Raw genomic sequence first — 20,200 nt, forward strand, 5'->3', positions numbered from 1 at the left:
CCCTGGACTCCACATTATAGGAAGGACTTGATTGCACTGGAGAGGGTATAGAGAAGATTCACCAAGCTATTGCCTGGGATGGATAATTTAAGTTATGAAGAGAGGTTGATTAGGCTTGGGTTGTTTTCTTGGAGCAGAAGACTGAGGGGCGACCTGATTTAGGTGTACAAGATAATATGGGGCATGGACAAGGTGGATAGGGAGCAACGGTTCCCCTTAGTTGAAGGGTCAGTCACAAAGGAACAAATGTTCAAGGTGAGGAGCAGGAGGTTTGAGGGAATGGGGGGGGGGGGGGAAAGAGGAGGGAAAGAGAAAGAGAGACATCATAACATTCAAGGCAGTAAGCCAAATGCTGGCAAATTGGTAGGTCGGGTGTTTTTCATGTATTGGTACAGAACCGATGGGCCAAAGGGCCTCTCCTGCACGGTGTGATTCTGCTCTTTGAAGGAGTAACATGTGCTGTGGATAAAGAGGAGCCCGTAGATGTGATGTGCTTGGGTTTCCATAAAGCATTTGATAAGGTACCACATCTAAGGTTATTGCAGAAAATAAAAGCCCCCGATTTATATCAATGAATTAAATGAGGGCAGTGACAGCACTATAGCTAAATTTTCAAGTGACACTAAGATAGGTAGTAGAGTATATTGTGAAAAGGACATAAAGAAGTTACAGATGGATATAGATAGGTTGAGTGAATAGGCCAAAGATCTGGCAGATGGACTTACGGTGACGGTGATGTTCTGAGCAGTAGCACATCAGGTGGCTCTCCTCCCAACCAGAACCAAAAAAGACAAGAATTTGGCCTGGAAAACCAGAGAACAATCCTAACGGAGGATAGGAGCAATGGAGGAAAAGATGCCGGTGAATAGAATCTCGAAGAGCCTGCGAGAGGGCAGAGTGGTGGAAAGGGCCACTGCAGTGGACGGATGAGCTGGTGGACCCACGAGGCGAGGAGGCGGCTCCGGCCGCCCAAGAGCAGAGGAGACTGGCGGCCCGAACTGCGGAACACACAACAGGATCAGCCTCCCCCCCCCTACCAGTGGACGGTTGGAGGACATTTCTAAAGAAGGAGGTGGCCGCCATTAGGGAGGCGAGTAAAATAGTGATCCAGGTGGCGGTGAAGGTTGCGGTGGCGGAGGCGATTGTCTCCCTACAACGCACAATCGATGGGCTGGGAAAGAAAGTGGAGGCGCAAGAGGTGACAATCCAAAACCTCGAGAGCGCCTCGATGGACTAGAGCGACAGGATCAGTGCTCTGGAAGCAGAGGTGAAAAGGTTGGTGGCAGCCCAGGGGAGCTTGAAGGGAAAGGTCAAGGGCTAGGAGCACATGTCCCGACGGCAGAATATATGGATTGTGGGCCTGCCAGAAGGCATCAAGGGCAGAGACCCGACAGACTATAATCGCCCAAATACTGGACACCAAGTCAGGAGGAACCGTTTCCCCAACCCCCCAGAATTCGACAGAGCACACAGGTCGCTCAGACTGAAGCCCAAAGCTGGGGAGCAGCCGAGAGCGATCATAGCGAAGCTGCACAGATACCAGGACAGTGAAAGGATCCTGCGGTGGGCCAGACAAACGAAGGACATGGAATCGAGGTCTATCAGGAGATTGGGGCAGACCTGGCAAAGAAAAGGGCCGAGTTTAACAAGGCAAAGTTGGCGCTCTACAAGAGTGGGGTACATCATTCATCACATCCTGCCAACTGCAGCAAAAACCTATTATCTCCATCCCAAATTCTAATTAATTCCTTATTCAAACCATCAGGCACCTCTAATTCTACATGCTCTCATGTTTGTTAGCAGTCTCTTGTGGAACCTTCAAAATTCCATATAAACATCCACAGACACTCCTTTATCTACCAGAATAGCAAAATATTGCAGATGCTGGTATCTGAAAGTATTGAGGGCATGATAAAGTCCTCAGAACTCAACATGGAGTTCAACTTTAGACAGTGACTTTTCTACTCCATCTTAAATCCTTTTTTTAATAAATACTTCTGTCTCACTGCAACCGCCCCCCCCCCGCCCCCCCAAACAACATACCAGGCCATCAATGCAACCTCCACATACCAGGCCATCTGTCTCTTCTTTGGCTTAAGGTTGCTCCATCTTATTGCAATCTCTTCCAGCTACAGTTTAATATAATTTCTCTCTCTCTTTAGTTCTGAAGAGTCAGACAGACTGGAAACACTAACTCAGTTTTCTCAACTTACGATGGTGGCCATAAACTAAGCGGTTGCATGAAAGATGGCTCTCTTTTGGGAACTTACCAGGCCCTTTTAACCTGTCAAATAGACACAAGACTACAATGATATCTCCCCCAGCTTCACACTCAGAAAGCATTAGAGGGAAAACTTGACAATCAGGAGAACAGGTCCCATCAACAGAGTTTGAGAATTGTCGGGCTACCAGAGGGCACAGAAGACAGGAACCAGACGGAATATGCCACAAGGATGCTCAGGAAACTGGTCGGAGAGAAAGGCTTCGCCAAACTCCCAGAGGTGAACCGGGCCCACAGGTCCCTCCAAGGAGAGACACCAAACGGGTGAAGTACAAAAAGAACCGCTTCCAGGGGTGGCATCACATTGGCGAGCAGGCTAATGTGCAAAAGTAAAAAAACAGGGGTAAGATGCGTGCGTGAACAAAGGGAAACCTCAGCGTGCAGGTCCACGTCCATTAGATAAGACTCGATGTGCCAAATGGCCTCTTTCTGCACTGTAAATTCTCTGACTCTATAAGGGGATCCTGGAATGTCATCGATTTTTCTGGTAAATATGTACACTCCTAACTGGGAAGATGAATGAAAATCACTTATTGTCACAAGTAGGCTTCAAATGAAGTTACTGTGAAAAGCCCCTAGTCGCCACATTCCAGCACCTGTTCGGGGAGGCTGGTACAGGAATTGAACCCCCGACTTCCGGTGACGGCAGTGAGTGAGCCGCACATTCACGCTCTCACTCCGGCGGGATTTGAGGATCTGGTTCCCCGGTTTTGCGGGGCTGTGAAAGGACGGCCACGGGGGGCTAAGGAGCGAGCAGAGCTGCATGGAACTGCGGGAGAGCAGAAAGCAGTGCAAACGGGAGACGAAGGGACAAAGGCAAGGTGCAGGAGAAGCTGACCCGGGAGCAAAGATGGCGGAACTGCAGACCCGGCGATCCAGCAGGCGCTGGAAAACATGCTGCAGGTGATAAAGAGTCGTTGAAGTGGGATAACTTGGACCCACTTCAGAAGGCAGTGGATCAGCTGAACCAGAGACTGGATGCCCAGGACGAAAAAGGTAAGGAGCTGGGGGAGGCGGTGGAGGAGCAGGCGGAAGCGCAGAAGATTGCTGCGCTAGAAGTCGACGGGTTAAAGGAGAGACAGAGAAGACTGCTGGATAGAGTAGAGGAGCTGGAAAATAGAGCCCGTAGACAAAATCTGAGGATTATTGATCTCCCGGAAGGGGCGGAGGGAGCTGATGCCTCAGCGTTCGTGGCAGACCTGTTGATGCAGCTGATGGGGGCTGAAGCCTGTCCGCGACCGCCGCAGCTGGAGGGGGCACACAGAGTACAGGCGAGACAGGTCCGATGGTGATTAGGTTCCACAGGTTTGTGGAGAAGGAGCGGGTGCTGCAGTGGGCAAAGAGCATGAAGAGCAGCATGTGGAATAACAGTGCCCTTTGCATTTACCAGGACCCAAGCCAGGAGGTGGCCAGGCGGCGAGCAGCCTTTAAACAAGTTAAGGAGGTGTTGTTCAAAAAGCACGTGAAGTTTGGTCTGCTCTTCCCAGCCCGTCTTTGGGTTACGCATCAGGGCCAACACCACTACTTCTCCGAGCCTGAAAAAGCAATGGACTTTGTGAGGGATCAAGGGCTGGTCTCGAAAAAAGGACCCACGGACGCCCGAATGGTCTTTTTCCTGTTTGTTTTTCTCTCCTTTTTTTCTTCTTCTGTTGTGGTGGGTACCTTTTGTTGGGCTCTCTTGAGTGCGCTGGAGCCTGTATTGTAACAAAAGGGTGGCCGGTCAGCAATGGGGATTAAAGATGTTGGTTGGAGGCTTTTGTTTCATTTGTGTCTGTGGTTTTTATGTTTGTTTCGGATGGGGGATGCACGGGTACTGGGTTATTTTTTATATATTTATTTATTTATTTATTTTTGGTGCTCAGAAAGGGACGTGGGTTAACACTTTACTGTGTACACAGCTGGAACTGTATTGTACCTGGAGCAGCCTCGCTTTGCTGTTTGATGTTTACATCTTGTTTGATCTTTTCCCATTTTAGTGAGACTGCTCCAGTGGGTCGGAGTGGGGGATGGTGTGTTGGGGAGTGGGGAGATGAGGGCGAGGAAACAATGGAAGTGAGACAAGGGGCGCCGGAGCGATGAGTCACCGGGCTCGCAGATTGGCTAGTCAAGGGGGTCAGGTGGGGGGGGGGGGGGGAGGATACAGCCAGTGAATGTCAGGGGTGGGAAGAGTTATTTTGCTGACGTTGGGGGGGGGGGGGGGGGGGGGGGAGGAAAGGAGAGAGAGAGAGAGAGAGAGAGAGAGAGAGAGAGAGAGAGAGAGAGAGAGAGAGAGAGAGAGAGAGAGAGAGAGAGAGAGAGAGAGAGAGAGAGAGGATCTGAAGTAGGTAACGGAAAGGAGGTCGGGTGTGGAGGCAGCCAAGCAGGGCACAGCGCATGGGCCGGGAGCGGGCCCAAGAAAGGTTATGGTTGACCGGTGGGGTGGGGGGGTTGTGCCCCCCAACCAGACTGGTCACCTGGAATGTCAGGGGACTAAATGGGCCAGTTAAAAGGGCACGTGTTCGCACATTTGCGGGCTCTAAAGGAGGACGTAATTATGTTGCAGGAGACACATCTGAAAGTGTCTGACCAGACTAGGCTAAGGAAGGGCTTGATCAGCCAGATCTTCCACTCGGACTTGGATTCTAAGTCCAGGGGGGGTAGCAATTATGATCAATAGGCGGGTTCAATTTGTGGCGGATGGCGTAGTCGCAGACGGCGGGGGCAGATTCCTTATGGTAAGGGGCAAGCTGGAGGGGAGAAGAGTGGTGCTTGTGAACATATATGCGCCGAACTGGGACGACGTTGACTTTATCAAAAGAGTGCTGGGGAAGATCCCAGACCTAGACTCACGCAAGTTGATAATGGGGGTGGGGGGGGGGGGGACTTTAATACGGTCCTTGACCCGGGGCTGGACCGGTCATGTCCCAGAACGGGCAGACTCCCAGCAATGGCAAGGGAGCTGAAAGGGTTCATGGAGCAAATGGGGGCTGTGGACCCATGGAGAGCCAGTCAGCCGACTGGAAGGGGCTACTCCTTTTATTCGCATGTTCATAAAATATATTCTAGGATTGATTCTTTTATCGTGAGCAGGGACTGTGTAGGGGAGGTAAAGAATACGGAATACTCGGCAATCACTATCTCAGACCATGCCCCGCACTGGGTGGACCTGCAGGTCGGGGGGGCGAATTACCAACGCCCGCAATGGTGGTTAGACATAGGACTGTTGTCTGAGGAGGGGATATGTGAGAGACTTCGGAAGTGTATGCAAAATTACTTGCAGGTGAACGATACGGGGGAGGTTTCAGCAGCAACCCTGTGGGAGGCACTGAAGGCAGTAGTGAGGGGGAGCTGATCTCAATTCGGGCTCACAGGGTCAGGGTGGACAGAGCAGAAATGGACAGATTGGTTAGGGAAATTCACCGGATAGACGAGGAGCATGCGGGGTCCCTGGGGGAGGACCTAATCAGGGAGAGACGGAGATTGCAGGCGGAACTGGGGTTGCTATCCACGAGTAGGGCCGTGGAACAACTTAGGGAGGCGAGGGGAGTGGTGTATGAGCATGGGGAGAAGGCCAGTAGATTGTTAGCGCAGCAACTCAGGAAGAGGGAGGCGGCAGGGAAATAAGGAGAGGTTGATGGGGAGAGGAGCAGAGTGGAGGATAATGTCAGATTATTTCAGACTACACCACAGGACCAGACAGGGGTGCCCACTCTCACCGCTGCTGTTCGCGCTGGCCATAGAGCCATTGGTGATGCCGTTGAGAGCTGCGAAGGGGTGGAAGGGAATGACTGGGGGGGGGGGGGGGGGGGGGGGGTGGAGGAACATAGGGTCTCTCTCCATGCGGATGACCTGCTCCTGTACGTGTTGGACCCACTGGCCAGGATGGAAAAATATACTGGAAACATTGAGGAAGTTCGGCCTCTTTTCAGGGTACAAATTAAATATGGCCAAGAGTGAGATGTTTGTGGTGCAGGCAAGGGGCCAGGAGAATAGGCTGAAGGAGCTGCCATTTAGGCTGGTGGAGGAAAGTTTCCGGTACTTGGGGATACAGGTGGCACAAGACTGGGGCAGGTTGCATAAGTTAAATTTGATTAGGGTAGTGGAACAAATGAAGAGGGAGTTTCGGAGATGGGATGCACTCCCGCTGTCATTGACGGGGAGGGTGCAGGCTGTAAAGATGACAATCCTCCCTAGATTTCTGTTCATCTCCCAGTGCCTCCCGATCTTTATCCCACGGTCCTTCTTCAAAAGGACTGGCAAAATCATCATGAGCTTTGTTTGGGCGGGAAAAGCCCCGCGGGTGAAGAAGGCGATGCATGAAAGGAGCCGCAGCGAGGGGGGACTGGCATTGCAGAGTCAGATCAACTACTACTGGGCGGCTAACATAGCCATGATAAGGAAGTGGATGGTGGGTACGGGGTCTATCTGGGAGCGAGTGGAGGCAGCTTCGTGCAGGGGCACCAGTTTGGCAGCCCTGGTCACGGCTCCCCTACCGCTGTCGCCGGTCAGGTACTCCACCAGCCCGGTAGTGGGGGCAGCCCTGAAGGGTGGTGATGAATCCAGGGGTGGCAATTTTCGGGGTTTCGGAAGACCCCCAGGGGGAGAAAGAGGCAGATGTTCTGGCCTTTGCTTCCCTAATAGCCCAGCGGCCAATACTGCTGGCATGGAGGGACTCAAAACCCCCGAAGACGAACTATGGCTTTCCAACATGTCAAGTTTTCTGGGTATGGAAAAAATTAAGTTCGCCTTGAGGGGATCTGTACTGGGGTTCGCCCAAAGGTGGCAACCATTCATCGACTTCTTTGTGGGAGAGTGAACGTCAGCAGGAAGGGGTGGGGGGGGGGGGGGGGGGGAAAGAGATTTGAATAGAGTAGGAGGGATAAATAGGAGGGTAGTGTCTAGGGGAGAGGAGCGGGCATGTGCAGTATTGTTTGATTGAAGTATTGGTTTTATATTGATGTTTGCACATATCTGTTATCTGTAACTGTTTACAATGCCAAATAATAACTCAATAAAATTGTTTGTTAAAAAAAAGGAATTGAACCCGTGCTGCTGGCCTTGTTCTGCTTTACAAGCCAGCTGTTTAGCCCACTGTGCGAAACCAGCCCCTATGACGATGCTAACTTCATTTTTAAAAAACCACGATGCCAGAGATCCCAACCTTGACTTCCACAAGCTCAATGGTGGAGGAGACTTCAACTGTGTACAAGGCCCAGTGACGGGAGCGGGGGAGACGCAGAGCGGGGGAGACGCAGAGCGGGGGAGACGCAGAGCGGGGGAGACGCAGAGCGGGGGAGACGCAGAGCGGGGGAGAGAGACTCGAGAATGGTGAAGGGACTAAGCACCTTTATGGAGGAGATGGGGAAAGGAACCTCCGTGGAGGTTCAACAATCCAAGGGTGAAGGAGTTCTCCTTCTACCACGTGCACAATGTCTATTCCCGTATCAACTTCTTTGTAGTGGGTAAATTGGGGCTTCCAAGGGTGGTGGGTGCAGAATACTCTGCAATCGTAATCTCGGACCATGCGCCATGCGAGTTTGAAGATAGGCCGGGCCCTGCGCTCCTCCATGGTGGCTGGGCACAGCCCTCAACGCCGACAAGGCATTGTGAAAAAATGTCACAAGCCATCTACACGTCTGTAACCTGTTAACAGAATGGGGAGGTCTAGCCCTCCATATTCTAAGAGGCATTTAAGACAGTGATCAGGGGGGAAATAATAGCGTACAGCACTCTCAAGGACAGGACGGTAAGGGCAGCTGGGCAATGGCTGACCGACTCCACATTGGAAGTACTCCATGTCTGTCCCCGACCATGGAGCTGCTGGTGGAGAGGGAAAAAACTACAAATTTTATTTGATCTGCTCGCCACTGGGAAAAGCAGTGAACCAGCTCCGCCAGACACGATGGACCTTTTATGAGCATGAGACAAGGCCAGCCGCCTACTGGCACACTAGCTGAGAAAGCAGGCAGCCACAAGGAAGATAGCATAGTTGAGCGATTGAGCGATGGGAACAGCAGGATAGTCAGAGCACCAAATAAAATCAAGGAGGCCTTTGTGACCTTCTACCAGGGATTGTACCCCTCGAAGGTGAAACGGTTTCTCAACGTGCGGGACATACCAGCTGTGGGATAGGAAAAGAAACAGGGATTGGAAGCACCGCTAGGACAAGGGAGGTCATGGAGAGCATGAACTCCATGCAGTCGGGGAAGGCATTAGGTCCGGACAGATTCCCAGTGGACTTCCATGAAACGTTTGCAGCAGCATTGACCCTGCACCCGCGGGAGATGTTCAATGATTCACTGCCAAGAGCGGCCCAGCCACCCATGCTGGCTCAGGCCTCGATATCGCTGAACCCAAAAAAAGACAGACAAATAGCCGATGGAGTGCGGATCGTATCTCGTTCTTTAACACTGACGCAGAGGCCTGGTGCAGGATCTGGTATGGGGAGTTATGTGCCAGAGGTAGCCATGGAAGATCAGAGCGGGTTGTCAAGGGCAAACAGCTCACGGTGCATCAGACGGCTGCTGAACGTGATTATGGCCCCACCCGGGAAGGAGACACCAGAAGTGATCATCTCCCTAGACGCAGAGAAGGCCTCCAACAGGGTCAAATGGAAATACCTCATGGAGATGGAACAGTTTGGGCCAGGGTTCATTTTTTGGCTCAAATTACTGTACTGTGCTCCCCTGGAGACCATACAGACAAACACCACCAGCTCTGAAGACTTCTGGCTGTAATCGAGGCATGAGGCAGGAATGCCCATTGTCCCTGCTGCTATTTGCCCAGGCTATCATAGATGGATCATAGAATCTCTACAGTGCAGAAGAAGCTGGGGATATTGCTGACAAACTGCCCAAAACCAAGTTCCGATACCTGGGGATCCAGATAGCCCACGACTGGACACGGATCTGTAAGAGGTAAAGAGAGACCTGCGGAGGTTGGACTCGTTCCCGCTCTCGCTAGAGGGAAGAGTACAGACAATAAAAATGAACGTATTGCCAAGATTCCTCTTCCTATTCAGATCCCTTCCAATATTCATCCCGGAGGCCTTCTTCGCCAAGGTAGATAAATTAATTATGGTTGTGTGGGCATAAAAAAAAAAAAACAGGATCCATTAAAGCATCTCACAAAGGAGGAGGAATATTGGGGACCTGGTTCTGCCGAACCTCCTATTCTAACACTGGACGGCAAACACAGAAAGGGTACATGGGTGGTGAGAGAGCCTGAGAGAGAACGGGTGTGAATGGAGGAGACCTCCTGTATGGGGCCCCCCACCCCACCCCCAAAATCTACAAAAGCCAGAAACTCATTCTGGCAACAATAGACGCCTCCATCAAAACGTAGAGAAAGGACGATGGGGAAATGACAGTAAGAGACGTACAGACGGGAGAGTAGCAACCTTTTTGGCGGGGCGGGGGGAGGAGAGAGACCAAAAGAAAAGTTCTAGCTCCTGAAAGGGAATGAGCGCAGATATCGACAACGGAGGAAATTCCTCCACAAGGAGACCGCAACATTCCCCCAGCTACGAAGACACATCCTACTGGACTGACTGCTGGCATTGGGCAAATTAGGTGAGGATAACTGCACCAACATGTACGGATGAATGTTAGAGGAGATAAGGCTGAGGAATGTGAAAGGTGAGAGGAAGAACTAGAGTTAGAGGGAGGACTCTAGATCGAAGCACTGCATAGGGCAAACTCCACCTCCTCATGCATGGGGCTGAGCCTAACGGAGCTAATGATAGCGCACAGGGCACACTTGACCAGAACACGCATGAGTGAGTTTTTTTCCCCCGGAGGTGAAGCACAAATGTGAACGGCCAGGGAGGCCCGGCCAACCACACCCACATGTTCTGGGCCTGCCCCAAACTTCTCGGGTACTGGACCTCCTTTTTCAAAGCCATGTCCAGGGTTGTGGGAGAGTGGAACCATGCCTGTCTGGTGCCGATCTTTGGGCTTTTGAAACAGCCAAAACTACAGGAAGAGGGGCAGACGCCCTAGCCTTTGTCTCTCTAATCCCCCGCTGGAGACTCCTGCTTGGCTGGAGATCAGCAGCGCCACCCAACGCCACAGACTGGGTGTCCGACTTGGCGGAATTCTTCAAATTGAAGAAAATAAAATTCGCCATCAGGGGATTAGAAGAAGGCTTCCATAATACATCAAAGCAATTCACCAGCCTCTTCAAGGACCTTTTTTCCTATCTTTTCTTTTTTGCTATGAATACAAAATCACAAAAACTGTTTTGGCTTCCTCTTTCAATCCAAGTTGGCTCTCCAATTACTTCATATTTGTCCAAGTGCTCAGCCACATTGTCCCTAATCAGAGTCTAATAACTTCCCCAACTGATATTAGATTAATAGGCTTGTAACATCCAATTTTATCTCGCTTACTCTTCTTAAATAAGTTATTTTCCAATCAACGGTAACAATTGCTCAATTAAAAGAGTTTAAGTTGCTTCATTATCGGAGAAACTGCTGATGGAGCTTCCCATTGTGCAGTAATGGGCCCCCCATTTCTGACCTCATCATGGAGAGAAGAGAAGCCCTGAGAAACATTCTCCGTGATCTCTGGGACTGAAATTGGACAACAATGACAACTGCCTTGCTTTGTGTTTGGCACAACTCAAGCACAAGAATTTTTCTCCAGTTTTATTAGGGCTCTTTGGCACCATACTTAGTTGAATGCTACTTTGATATCACTATTACTTTTCCACTGAAATCCAACTTTGCGTACATCCTTGGACTAAGGCTCTCTTTAGGTCTGGAACAGAATCGTACTAGTGCAACCTGAACAGTGCATCAGGGAGTAGGAAATTAATCACCAAGTGTTTCTTCATCGCACTGTTGGCAATTCCATCCATCATTTTGCTAATGATTGGGAATAGGCTAGTAGGGTTGTAATTTGCACAGTTCTATCTGTTATACTTATTGCGGATAGGACCCAGTTGAACAATTTTTCATTCTGATGCCAGTGTTGTGGCTGCACGGAAACAGCTCAGCTAGATAGGCAGGTAGTTCTGATGGGCCCATAGCCCACCTAAGATATTCCAACTCAAAATAATTTTCATGGATATTTAGAAAAATTGTAAACACAGATTATAAAATCTCAGTCTAGAAGTTATACATATAGGAGACTAACTTTCATAAGAAGTAAATGTATAAAAGAAACTTGCCCTAGATCTCTGCATTGGATTTTCAAAATCTGTGCCTTCGGGTGCCAAACACAACCAGCCTCCGTAGATGGGTTTAGCCTATAAAAGTAGAAAACACACGCATTATGAACATGTTTCCCAGCCTAAATTTTACAGTATAGAGATTTAATCATTAACAAATCTGACAATCTATATTAACCAAACATAATTTTTCTTTAAAATGCAAATAAATGGATTACAAACACTGCGCGTTGCAATTGGAAAAAACTGACCACTTTTTCAGCTGAGATTGATCCAGTGAACATCATAACTCAATCACATGTTCAGTGCCAGGGATCAAAGGTAATTAATTGGGAAGGAATTAGAGAATGACCAACGCCAACAGAAACATACTTCAACAAGACATTTCAGCATATTTTAGGATATATCTAGATTAAAGCAGCCACACAGCCAATTTAAGATCACCCTCCAGAAAAGCCCCATGATTCCTCTGTCTCAGTATTCAATAATTCCAGTTGTTGCCTTTTGAACTCTAACCAGATGACCATTCCAGTGTTGAATACACTTGATCTAAATTTTCCTTTTACTCGTTTGAACCTGCGCTGTCGCCATCCCCCAATCCTTCCACAATTTTGGTAACTTAGAACATAGAAAAATACAGCACAGAACAGGCCCTTCGGCCCACGATGTTGTGCCGAACTTTTGTCCTAGATTAAGAACAAATTAATCTACACCCCATCATTCTACCGTAATCCAGGTACCTATCCAATAGCCACTTGAAGGTTCCTAATGTTTCCAACTCGACTACTTCCACAGGCAGTGCATGCCAAGCCCCCACTACTCTCTGGGAAAGAACCTACCTCTGATATCCCTCCTATATCTTCCACCATGCACCTTAAATTTATGTCCCCTTGTAATGGTTTGTTCCACCCGGGGAAAAAGTCTCTGACTGTCTATCTATTCCCCTGATCATCTTATAAACCTCTATCAAGTCGCCCCTCATCCTTCTCCGTTCTAATGAGAAAAAGCCTAGCACCCTCAACCTTTCCTCGAAAGACCTACTCTCCATTCCAGGCAACATCCTGGTAAATCTCCTTTGCACCTTTTCCAAAACTTCCACATCCTTCCTAAAATGAGGCGACCAGAACTGCACACACTACTCCAAATGTGGCCTTACCAAGGTTTTGTACAGCTGCATCATCACTTCACGGCTCTTAAATTCAATCTCTCTGCTAATGAACGCTAGCACACCATAGGCCTTCGTCACAGCTCTATCCACTTGAGTGGCAACTTTCAAAGATCCATGAACATAGACCCAAAGATCTCTCTGCTCCTCCACATTGCCAAGAACCCTACCATAACCCGACCGTTAACCCTGTATTCCGCATACATATTTGTCCTTCCAAAATGGACAACCTCTCACTTTTCAGGGTTAAACTCCATCTGCCACTTCTCAGCCCAGCTCTGCATCCTATCCATGTCTCTTTGTAGCAGACAACAGCCCTCCTCACTATCCACAACTCCACCAATCTTCGTGTCGTCTGCAAATTCACTGACCCACCCTTCAACTCTCTCATCCAAGTCATTAATGAAAATCACAAACAGCAGAGGACCCAGAACTGATCCCTGCGGTACCCCACTGGTAACTGGGCTCCAGGCTGAATATTTGCCATCCACCACCACTCTCCGACTTCTATCGGTTAGCAAGTTTGTTATCCAACTGGCCAAATTTCCCAATATACCATGCCTCCTTACTTTCTGCATAAGCCTACCATGGGGAATCTTATCAAATGCCTTACTAAAATCCATGTACACTACATCCAGTGCTTTACCTTCATCCACATTGGTCACCTCCTCAAAGAATTCAAGAAGACTTGTAAGGCAAGATTTACCCCTCACAAATCCGTGCTGTCTATCCCTAATCAAGCAGTGTCTTTCCAGATGCTCAGAAATCCTATCCTTCAGTACCCTTTCCATGACTTTGCCTACCACCGAAGTAAGACTAACTGGCCTGTAATTCCCAGGGTTATCCCTATTCCCTTTTTTGAACAGAGGCACGACATTCGCCACTCTCCAATCCCCTGGTACCACCCCTGTTGACAGTGAGGACAAAAAGATCATTGCCAACGGCTCTGCAATTTCATCTCTTGCTTCCCATGGAATCCTTGGATATATCCCGTCAGGCCTGAGAGACTTGTCTATCCTCAAGTTTTTCAAAATGCCCAACACATCTTCCTTCCAAACAAGTATCTCCTCGAGCTTACCAATCTGTTTCACACTGTCTTCTCCAACAAGATGGCCCCTCTCATTCGTAAATGCTGAAGAAAAGTACTCGTTCAAGATCTCTCCTAACTCTTCAGACTCAATACACAATCTCCTGCTACTGTCCTTGATCAGACCTACCCTCGCTCTAGTCATTCACATATTTCTCACATATGTGTAAAAGGCCTTGGGTCTTCCTTGATCCTACCCGCCAAAGATTTTTCATGCCCTCGCTCAGCTCTCCTAATCCCTTTCTTCAGTTCCCTCCTGGCTTGCTTGTATCCCTCCAGTGCCCTGTCTGAACCTTGTTTCCTCAGCCTTACACAAGTATCCTTCTTCCTCTTAACAAGATATTCAACCTCTCTTGTCAACCACGGTTCCCTCACTCGACCATCTCTTCCCTGACTGACAGGAACATACATATCAAGGACACGTAGTTTCTGTTCCTTGAACAAGTTCCACGTTTCAATTGTGTCCTTCCCTGACAGCCTATGTTCCCAACTTATGCACTTCAGTTCTTGCCTGATAGCATCCTATTTACCCTTCCCTGGATTGTAAACCTTGCCCTGTTGGCACGCACCTATCCCTCTCCATTACTAAAGTGAAAGTCACAGAATTGTGGTCACTATCTCCAAAATGCTCCCCCACTAACAAATCTATCACTTGCCCTGGTTCATTACCAAGTACCAAATCCAATATGGCCTCCCCTCTGGTCAGATAATCTACATACTGTGTTAGAAAAGCTTCCTGGACACTGCACAAACACCACCCCATCCAAACAATTAGATCTAAAGAGTGTCCACTCAATATTTGGGAAGTTGAAGTCACCCATGACTACTACCCTGTGACTTTTGCACCTTTCCAAAATCGGTTTCCAAATCTGTTCCTCCACATCTCTGCTACTATTGGGGGGCCTATAGAAAACTCCCAACAAGGTGACTGCTCCTTTCCTGTTTCTGACTTCAACCCATACTACCTCAGAAGGCAGATCCTCCTCGAACTGCCTTTCTGCAGCGGTTATCCTATCTCTACTTAACAATGCAACCCCTCCACCTCTTTTACCACCCTCCCTAATCTTATTGAAACATCTATAACCAGGAACCTCCAACAACCATTTCTGCCCCTCTTCTATCTAAGTTTCCGTCATGGCCACTACATCGTAGTCCCAAGTACCGATCCATGCCTTAGGTTCATCCACATTATTCCTGATGCACACTTCAACCCATCTTTGTGGCTGCAAGTACTCTCCTTTGTCAGTGTTACCTTCCCCACTGCCTCACTACACGCTTTGGCGTCCTGAATATCGGCTGCCTTAGTTGCTGGACTACAAATCCGGTTCCCATTCCCCTGCCAAATTAGGTTGAACACTCCCGAAGAGTACTAGAAAACCTCCCTCCCAGGATATTGGTGCCCCTCTGGTTCAGATGCAACCCGTCCTGCTTGTACAGGTCCCACCTTCCCCAGAATACACTCCAATTATCCAAATACCTGAAGCCCTCTCTCCTACACCATTCCTGCAGCCATGTGTTCAACTGCACTCTCTCCCTATTCCTAGCCTCGCTATCACGTGGCACCGACAACAAACCAGAGATGACAACTCAGTCTGTCCTGGCTTTTAACTTCCAGCCTAACTCAGTAAACTTGTTTATTACATTCACACCTCTTTTCCTACCTACGTCGTTGGTACCAATGTGCACCACGACTTCTGGCTGCTCATCCTCCCCTTAAGGATCCTGAAGACACGTTGTGACACATCCCTGACCCTGGGAGGCAACATACCATCCAGGAGTCTCGCTGACGACCACAGAATCTCCTATCTAGTCCCCTAACCATGGAGTCTCCAATCACTATTGCTTTTCTATTCTCCCCCCTTCCCTTCTGAGCCCCAGAGCCAGACTCCGTGAGAGAGACCTGGCCGCTAGGGCCTTCCCCCGGTAGGTGATCTCTCTCTCCTCTCTCCCCCCTCCCCCCTTCCTGCAACAGCATCCAAAATGGTATACTTGTTTTGAAGGGGAACGGCCACGAGGGATCCCTGCACTGTCTGCCCGTTCATTTTCTTTCCCCTGACTGTAACCCAGCTACTCTTGTCCTGTGTCTTGGGTGTGGTTACCTCCCTATAACTCTTGTCTATTACACCCACTGCCTCCCGGATGATCCGCAGTTCATCCAGCTCCAGTTCCCTAACACTGTCTCTGAGGAGCTGGAGTTGGGTGCACTTCCCGCAGGTATAGTCAGCGGGGACACGGTGGTATCCCTCACCACCCACAGGAGGAGCATGCAACTGCCCTAGCCTCCATTCCCTCTTACCTTACAGAATATAGCTGCCCTGTGGACCAACTGGAACGCCGCCCTCCGACTCTGCTCCCAGTCAGCTGCACTCTCTGTAAGCTCCCGGCTCCCTTCACGCTCTTTGGGGAAATATAGGAAATGAAATGAAAGGAGCACCTTACTCCCTCCTCACCCAACTCCCTCAGTCACCAAACTCTCACTATTGCACTCAAATGCACCCAAATTCAGCACTCAGTGCAAACAAAGTCTGCACTGTAAACTGGCTCACCTTTATACTGTGAATCTAGCCTCTGAAAAATGGCCTAATCCAATTAACTAATTAACAAGTTTCAGCTACAAGTAGAACTTTTGTTTAAAGCGGATTGAAAATTTGCCTTCTAAACCCAAACAGCAACTTTTAAGTTAATTAACTAAATAAAAGAAAGACTAGACTTTAGATAAAAATGAACCCTTATTATCCCTCGGTCACCAAACTCTCACTATAGCACTCAAATGCACCCAAATTCAGCACTCAGTGCAAACAAAACTTGTTCGCTTCTGTACCGTCAGCTCGCAACCATTTCCTTCAACGGTTGAAAAAGCAAAGTTTACCCAGCCTTTCCTCAAAGCTCAGTTCTATGATAGATAGAATTCATATAATCCCGACAGTGCAGGAGGAGGTGATTCGGCCTATCAAGTATGCACTGACCCCCCGAAAGAACACCCTACCTAGGCCTACTCCCCACCCTACCCCCGCAACCCCACCTAAATGCACATCTTTGGACTGTGGGAGGAAACCAGAGCACCCGGAGGAAACCCACGCAGACACAGGGAGCCAATATGCAAATTCCAGTCACCCAAGGCCAGAAGTGAACCCCGGTCATTGGAGCCGTGAGGCAGCAGTACTAACCACTATGCCACCCTACCGGCCACTGTGAAAATAATACTAGAAACTCTTCTATGAATGGTTACCCAGTACTTAACTGTCTCTTCTCAATAGTAATATACCAATTTTAATATTTATAATTTCTTGGCCAGTACAATTTAACTCTCAGCAGGTCTGGCAGCATCTGTGGAGAGAATCCAATATGACTCAAAACTCTTCTTTGAAATAATGGATTTTAAGCTCATACATAAGAACCAAAATTTGAGGCAGCACGGTGGTTAGCACTGCTGCCTCATGGCACTGAGGATCAGGGTCACTGTTCGTGTGAGGTTTGCACACCTGGGTCACTGTTTGTGTGGAGTTTGCACATTCTCCCCGTGTCTGCATGTGTCTCACCCCCACAGCGCAATTATGTTCAGGATAGGTGGTTGGCCACTCTAATTTGCCCCTTAATAAAAAAGAAAATGAACCAAAATTTTTACACAGAAATCATTGTTAATATCCAGCATTTCGTTAAAAAAAATTTGAGCCCAGATCCCAATCATCTTATGATATGGAGCAAGCTAAATGAGGGGGGAGAAAGATGCAGGATTGTCTTTGCAGAACTTTTATAAAAATTCATTTTGTGGAATGGGGAGTCACTGGCTAGGCCAGCATTTATTGCCCATCCCGTCGCCCTTCAAAAGGTGATATGAGCTGCCTTCTTGAACCGCTGCAGACTCTGAGGTGCCAGTACACCCACTGTGCCATTAGAAAGAGAATTCCAGGATTTTGACCCAGCAACAGTGAAGGAACGGTGTTATATTTCCAATTCAGAATGGTGAGTGACTTGTTGGGGGGGGGGGGGGGTTATTCCCAGGTATCTGCTGCTCTTCTCCTTCTAGATGGTAGCTAGTGGCCATGAATTTGGAAGGTGCAGCCCAAGGAATATTGGTGAGTTCCTGCAGCGCAGATGGAAATGGTACACAATGCTCAATGATTGAGGGATTGAATGTTTGGGGTGCCAATCAAGCGGGCAGCTTTGTTCTGGATTGATGTCAAGCTTCTTGAGCGTTATTGGAGCTGCAATCATCCAATAGTGCAGATGTCTCCATTACACTCCTGACTTGTGCCTTGTAGATGGTAGACAGGCTTTGCGGAGTCAGGAGAGTTAAGCAGGATTCCGAGCCTTTGATCTGCTCTGTTAACCAGTATTTATATGGCTCGTCCAGTTCAGTTCATGGTCAATGGTAACCCCCAATATGTTGATAGTCGTGGATTCAGCAATATTAATGCCATGGGGCGATGGTTAGATCCTCTCTTTTTGGAGATGGTCATTGCCAGGCACTTGCGTGGCCTGAATGTCAATAGCCACTGGTCAGCCCAAGCCTGGATAGTGTCCCGGTCTGGCTGAATTTGGACATTGGCTGCTTCAGTATCTGGGTTGCGAACGGTGCTGAACATTATGTATGTAGTCATCTGTGAATATCCCCACTTTTGACCTTATGATGGGAGGAAGGTCATTGGTAAAGCAGCTGAAGATGGTTGGGCCTAGGACACTATGCTGAGGAACTCCTGCAGTGATGGCCTGGTGCGGAGATGATTGACCTCAAACCACCACTGCCGTCTTCCTTTGTGCCAGGTGTAACTCCAACCAGCAGAGTGTACCATCCCTCTCCAAAACAAGATTCCCATTGACGCCAGTTTTTTTGGGGGGGGCATAAACTGCACTGTGATAATGCCCTTGCTTTTTAAAAATATTTCAACTTTTACTACACTGTTTAATCAGAATCTTCGGTTCTGAGCAACAAGGCAATCTAAATCATTCAGCTGCAACTGTCCAAACCTCTGCACAAACAACTGCAACAAGCAAACAAGCAGAGTTTAGGAAAATGAAGTATTGCTGGCCAAGTGTAGCTGCATTTTGAAGCACAGGATTTGAATGTGCATGTCATTAATTGTAACAAAACCTGCTTCGATCTTCTGTCAGCTTGACAATGACTGTACATTAACAATAAAGACATTCAAAGACTTGTTTCAAACAAAGGTTACTGTTGTGAGATGTGATAGTAAACAAGTATTAACTTGAAGGATGCAAGATGTTAACAGAAGACGATTTTTCAATGTTACAAAGTTTTTGTACACATGATAAAAGAAATACATCATCACTTATCTCAATACAGATGTTGTTCTTGTTTTTTCCCCCAAATATGGTGGCATCATGGTAATTAATGTCACTGGACTTCATGTCACTGGACTAATAAATACAGAGGCCCAGACTCTGGGGGTATGACTTCAAATCCTACCAGAGCAGCTGATAAGAATCTAAAGCTGGTCACAGTAATGGCAATCATGAAACAATCATCCATTATGAGATATACCCATCTGGTTCACTAGTGTTCTTTAGGGAAGGAAATCTGCCATTCTTATCTGCTCTGGCCTACATGACTCCAGATCCAGAGAAATATGGTTGACTCTCAACTGCCCTAAGAAGCCACTCAATTGAAGGATAATTCGGGATGGACAACAAATGCTGAATTTACCAGCAAAGTTCCACCAAAGAATAAGGGGAAAAAATGTATTACATGGTGTTATGCACAAGATACTTCCATATGTACAATGGCTATTTATTACCTCACAGAGTGAAGTGAGAAACTGCCGTGTGCTCTGCTTCACCTAGACATGGCTCACTCCGGACACACCAGACTGTGCCATCCAACTCAAAGGTTTTTACTCCACCAAATGGACCGCACGATGGCCTCAGGCAAGTTGACGGGTGGGGGCGTTTGCCTCCTCATCAACACCTCCTAGTGCTCGGATGTGGTATCCCTAGCGTGCCACTGCTCCCCAGGCCTAGAATACCTAACTGTGAAGTGTCGCCCCTTCTACCTCCTACGTGAATTCACCTCTGTACTCATCACAGCAGTCTACATTCCACCCAGGCGGAAGTGAAGAAAGCACTTGACGAACTACATGCCACCATCAACACCCAATAAACAAATCACCCTGAAGCCCTGACAATCATGGCTGGAGACTTCAACCAGGCCAACCTCAGGGAGGTCCTACCCAAACTCCATCAACATATCTCCTACCCCACCAGAGATGCAAACACCCTGGACCACTGCTACACGAGCGTCAAAGGTGCCTACAGCTCCATTCCCCAACCACACTTCGGCAAATCCAACCACAAGTCGGTATTCCTACTTCCGACTTACAAACAGCAACTCAAGCGTGCTGAGCCAGTCAAGAAAACCATGCAGTGCTGGTCCAAGGAATCGGAGGACATCCTCCGCGACTGCTTGGACTCTGTGGACTGGTCCACAGTCAAGGCCGCGGCAGCTAACCTGGACGAGTACGCAACCACCATCATAGACTTCATCAGTAAGTGCGTTGAG

At 48.5% G+C, this 20,200-nt stretch overlaps 1 protein-coding gene across 2 annotated transcripts in view; it reads right to left on the reverse strand.

Annotated features, from left to right (window-relative positions):
- The window catches only part of LOC140395378 (uncharacterized), a 663,783-nt gene that overhangs the window by 584,880 nt on the left and 58,703 nt on the right, over window positions 1-20,200 (reverse strand). For both annotated transcript variants that reach the window (XM_072483065.1, XM_072483066.1), the window contains exon 2: window positions 11,432-11,509. In XM_072483065.1, coding sequence (XP_072339166.1) covers window positions 11,432-11,509 — 78 coding nt within the window. The remainder of the gene's footprint in view (window positions 1-11,431; window positions 11,510-20,200) is intronic.

The sequence above is a fragment of the Scyliorhinus torazame genome, chromosome 18 (assembly GCF_047496885.1).
Source record: "Scyliorhinus torazame isolate Kashiwa2021f chromosome 18, sScyTor2.1, whole genome shotgun sequence".
In the NCBI taxonomy this organism is placed as follows: Eukaryota; Metazoa; Chordata; class Chondrichthyes; order Carcharhiniformes; family Scyliorhinidae; genus Scyliorhinus; species Scyliorhinus torazame.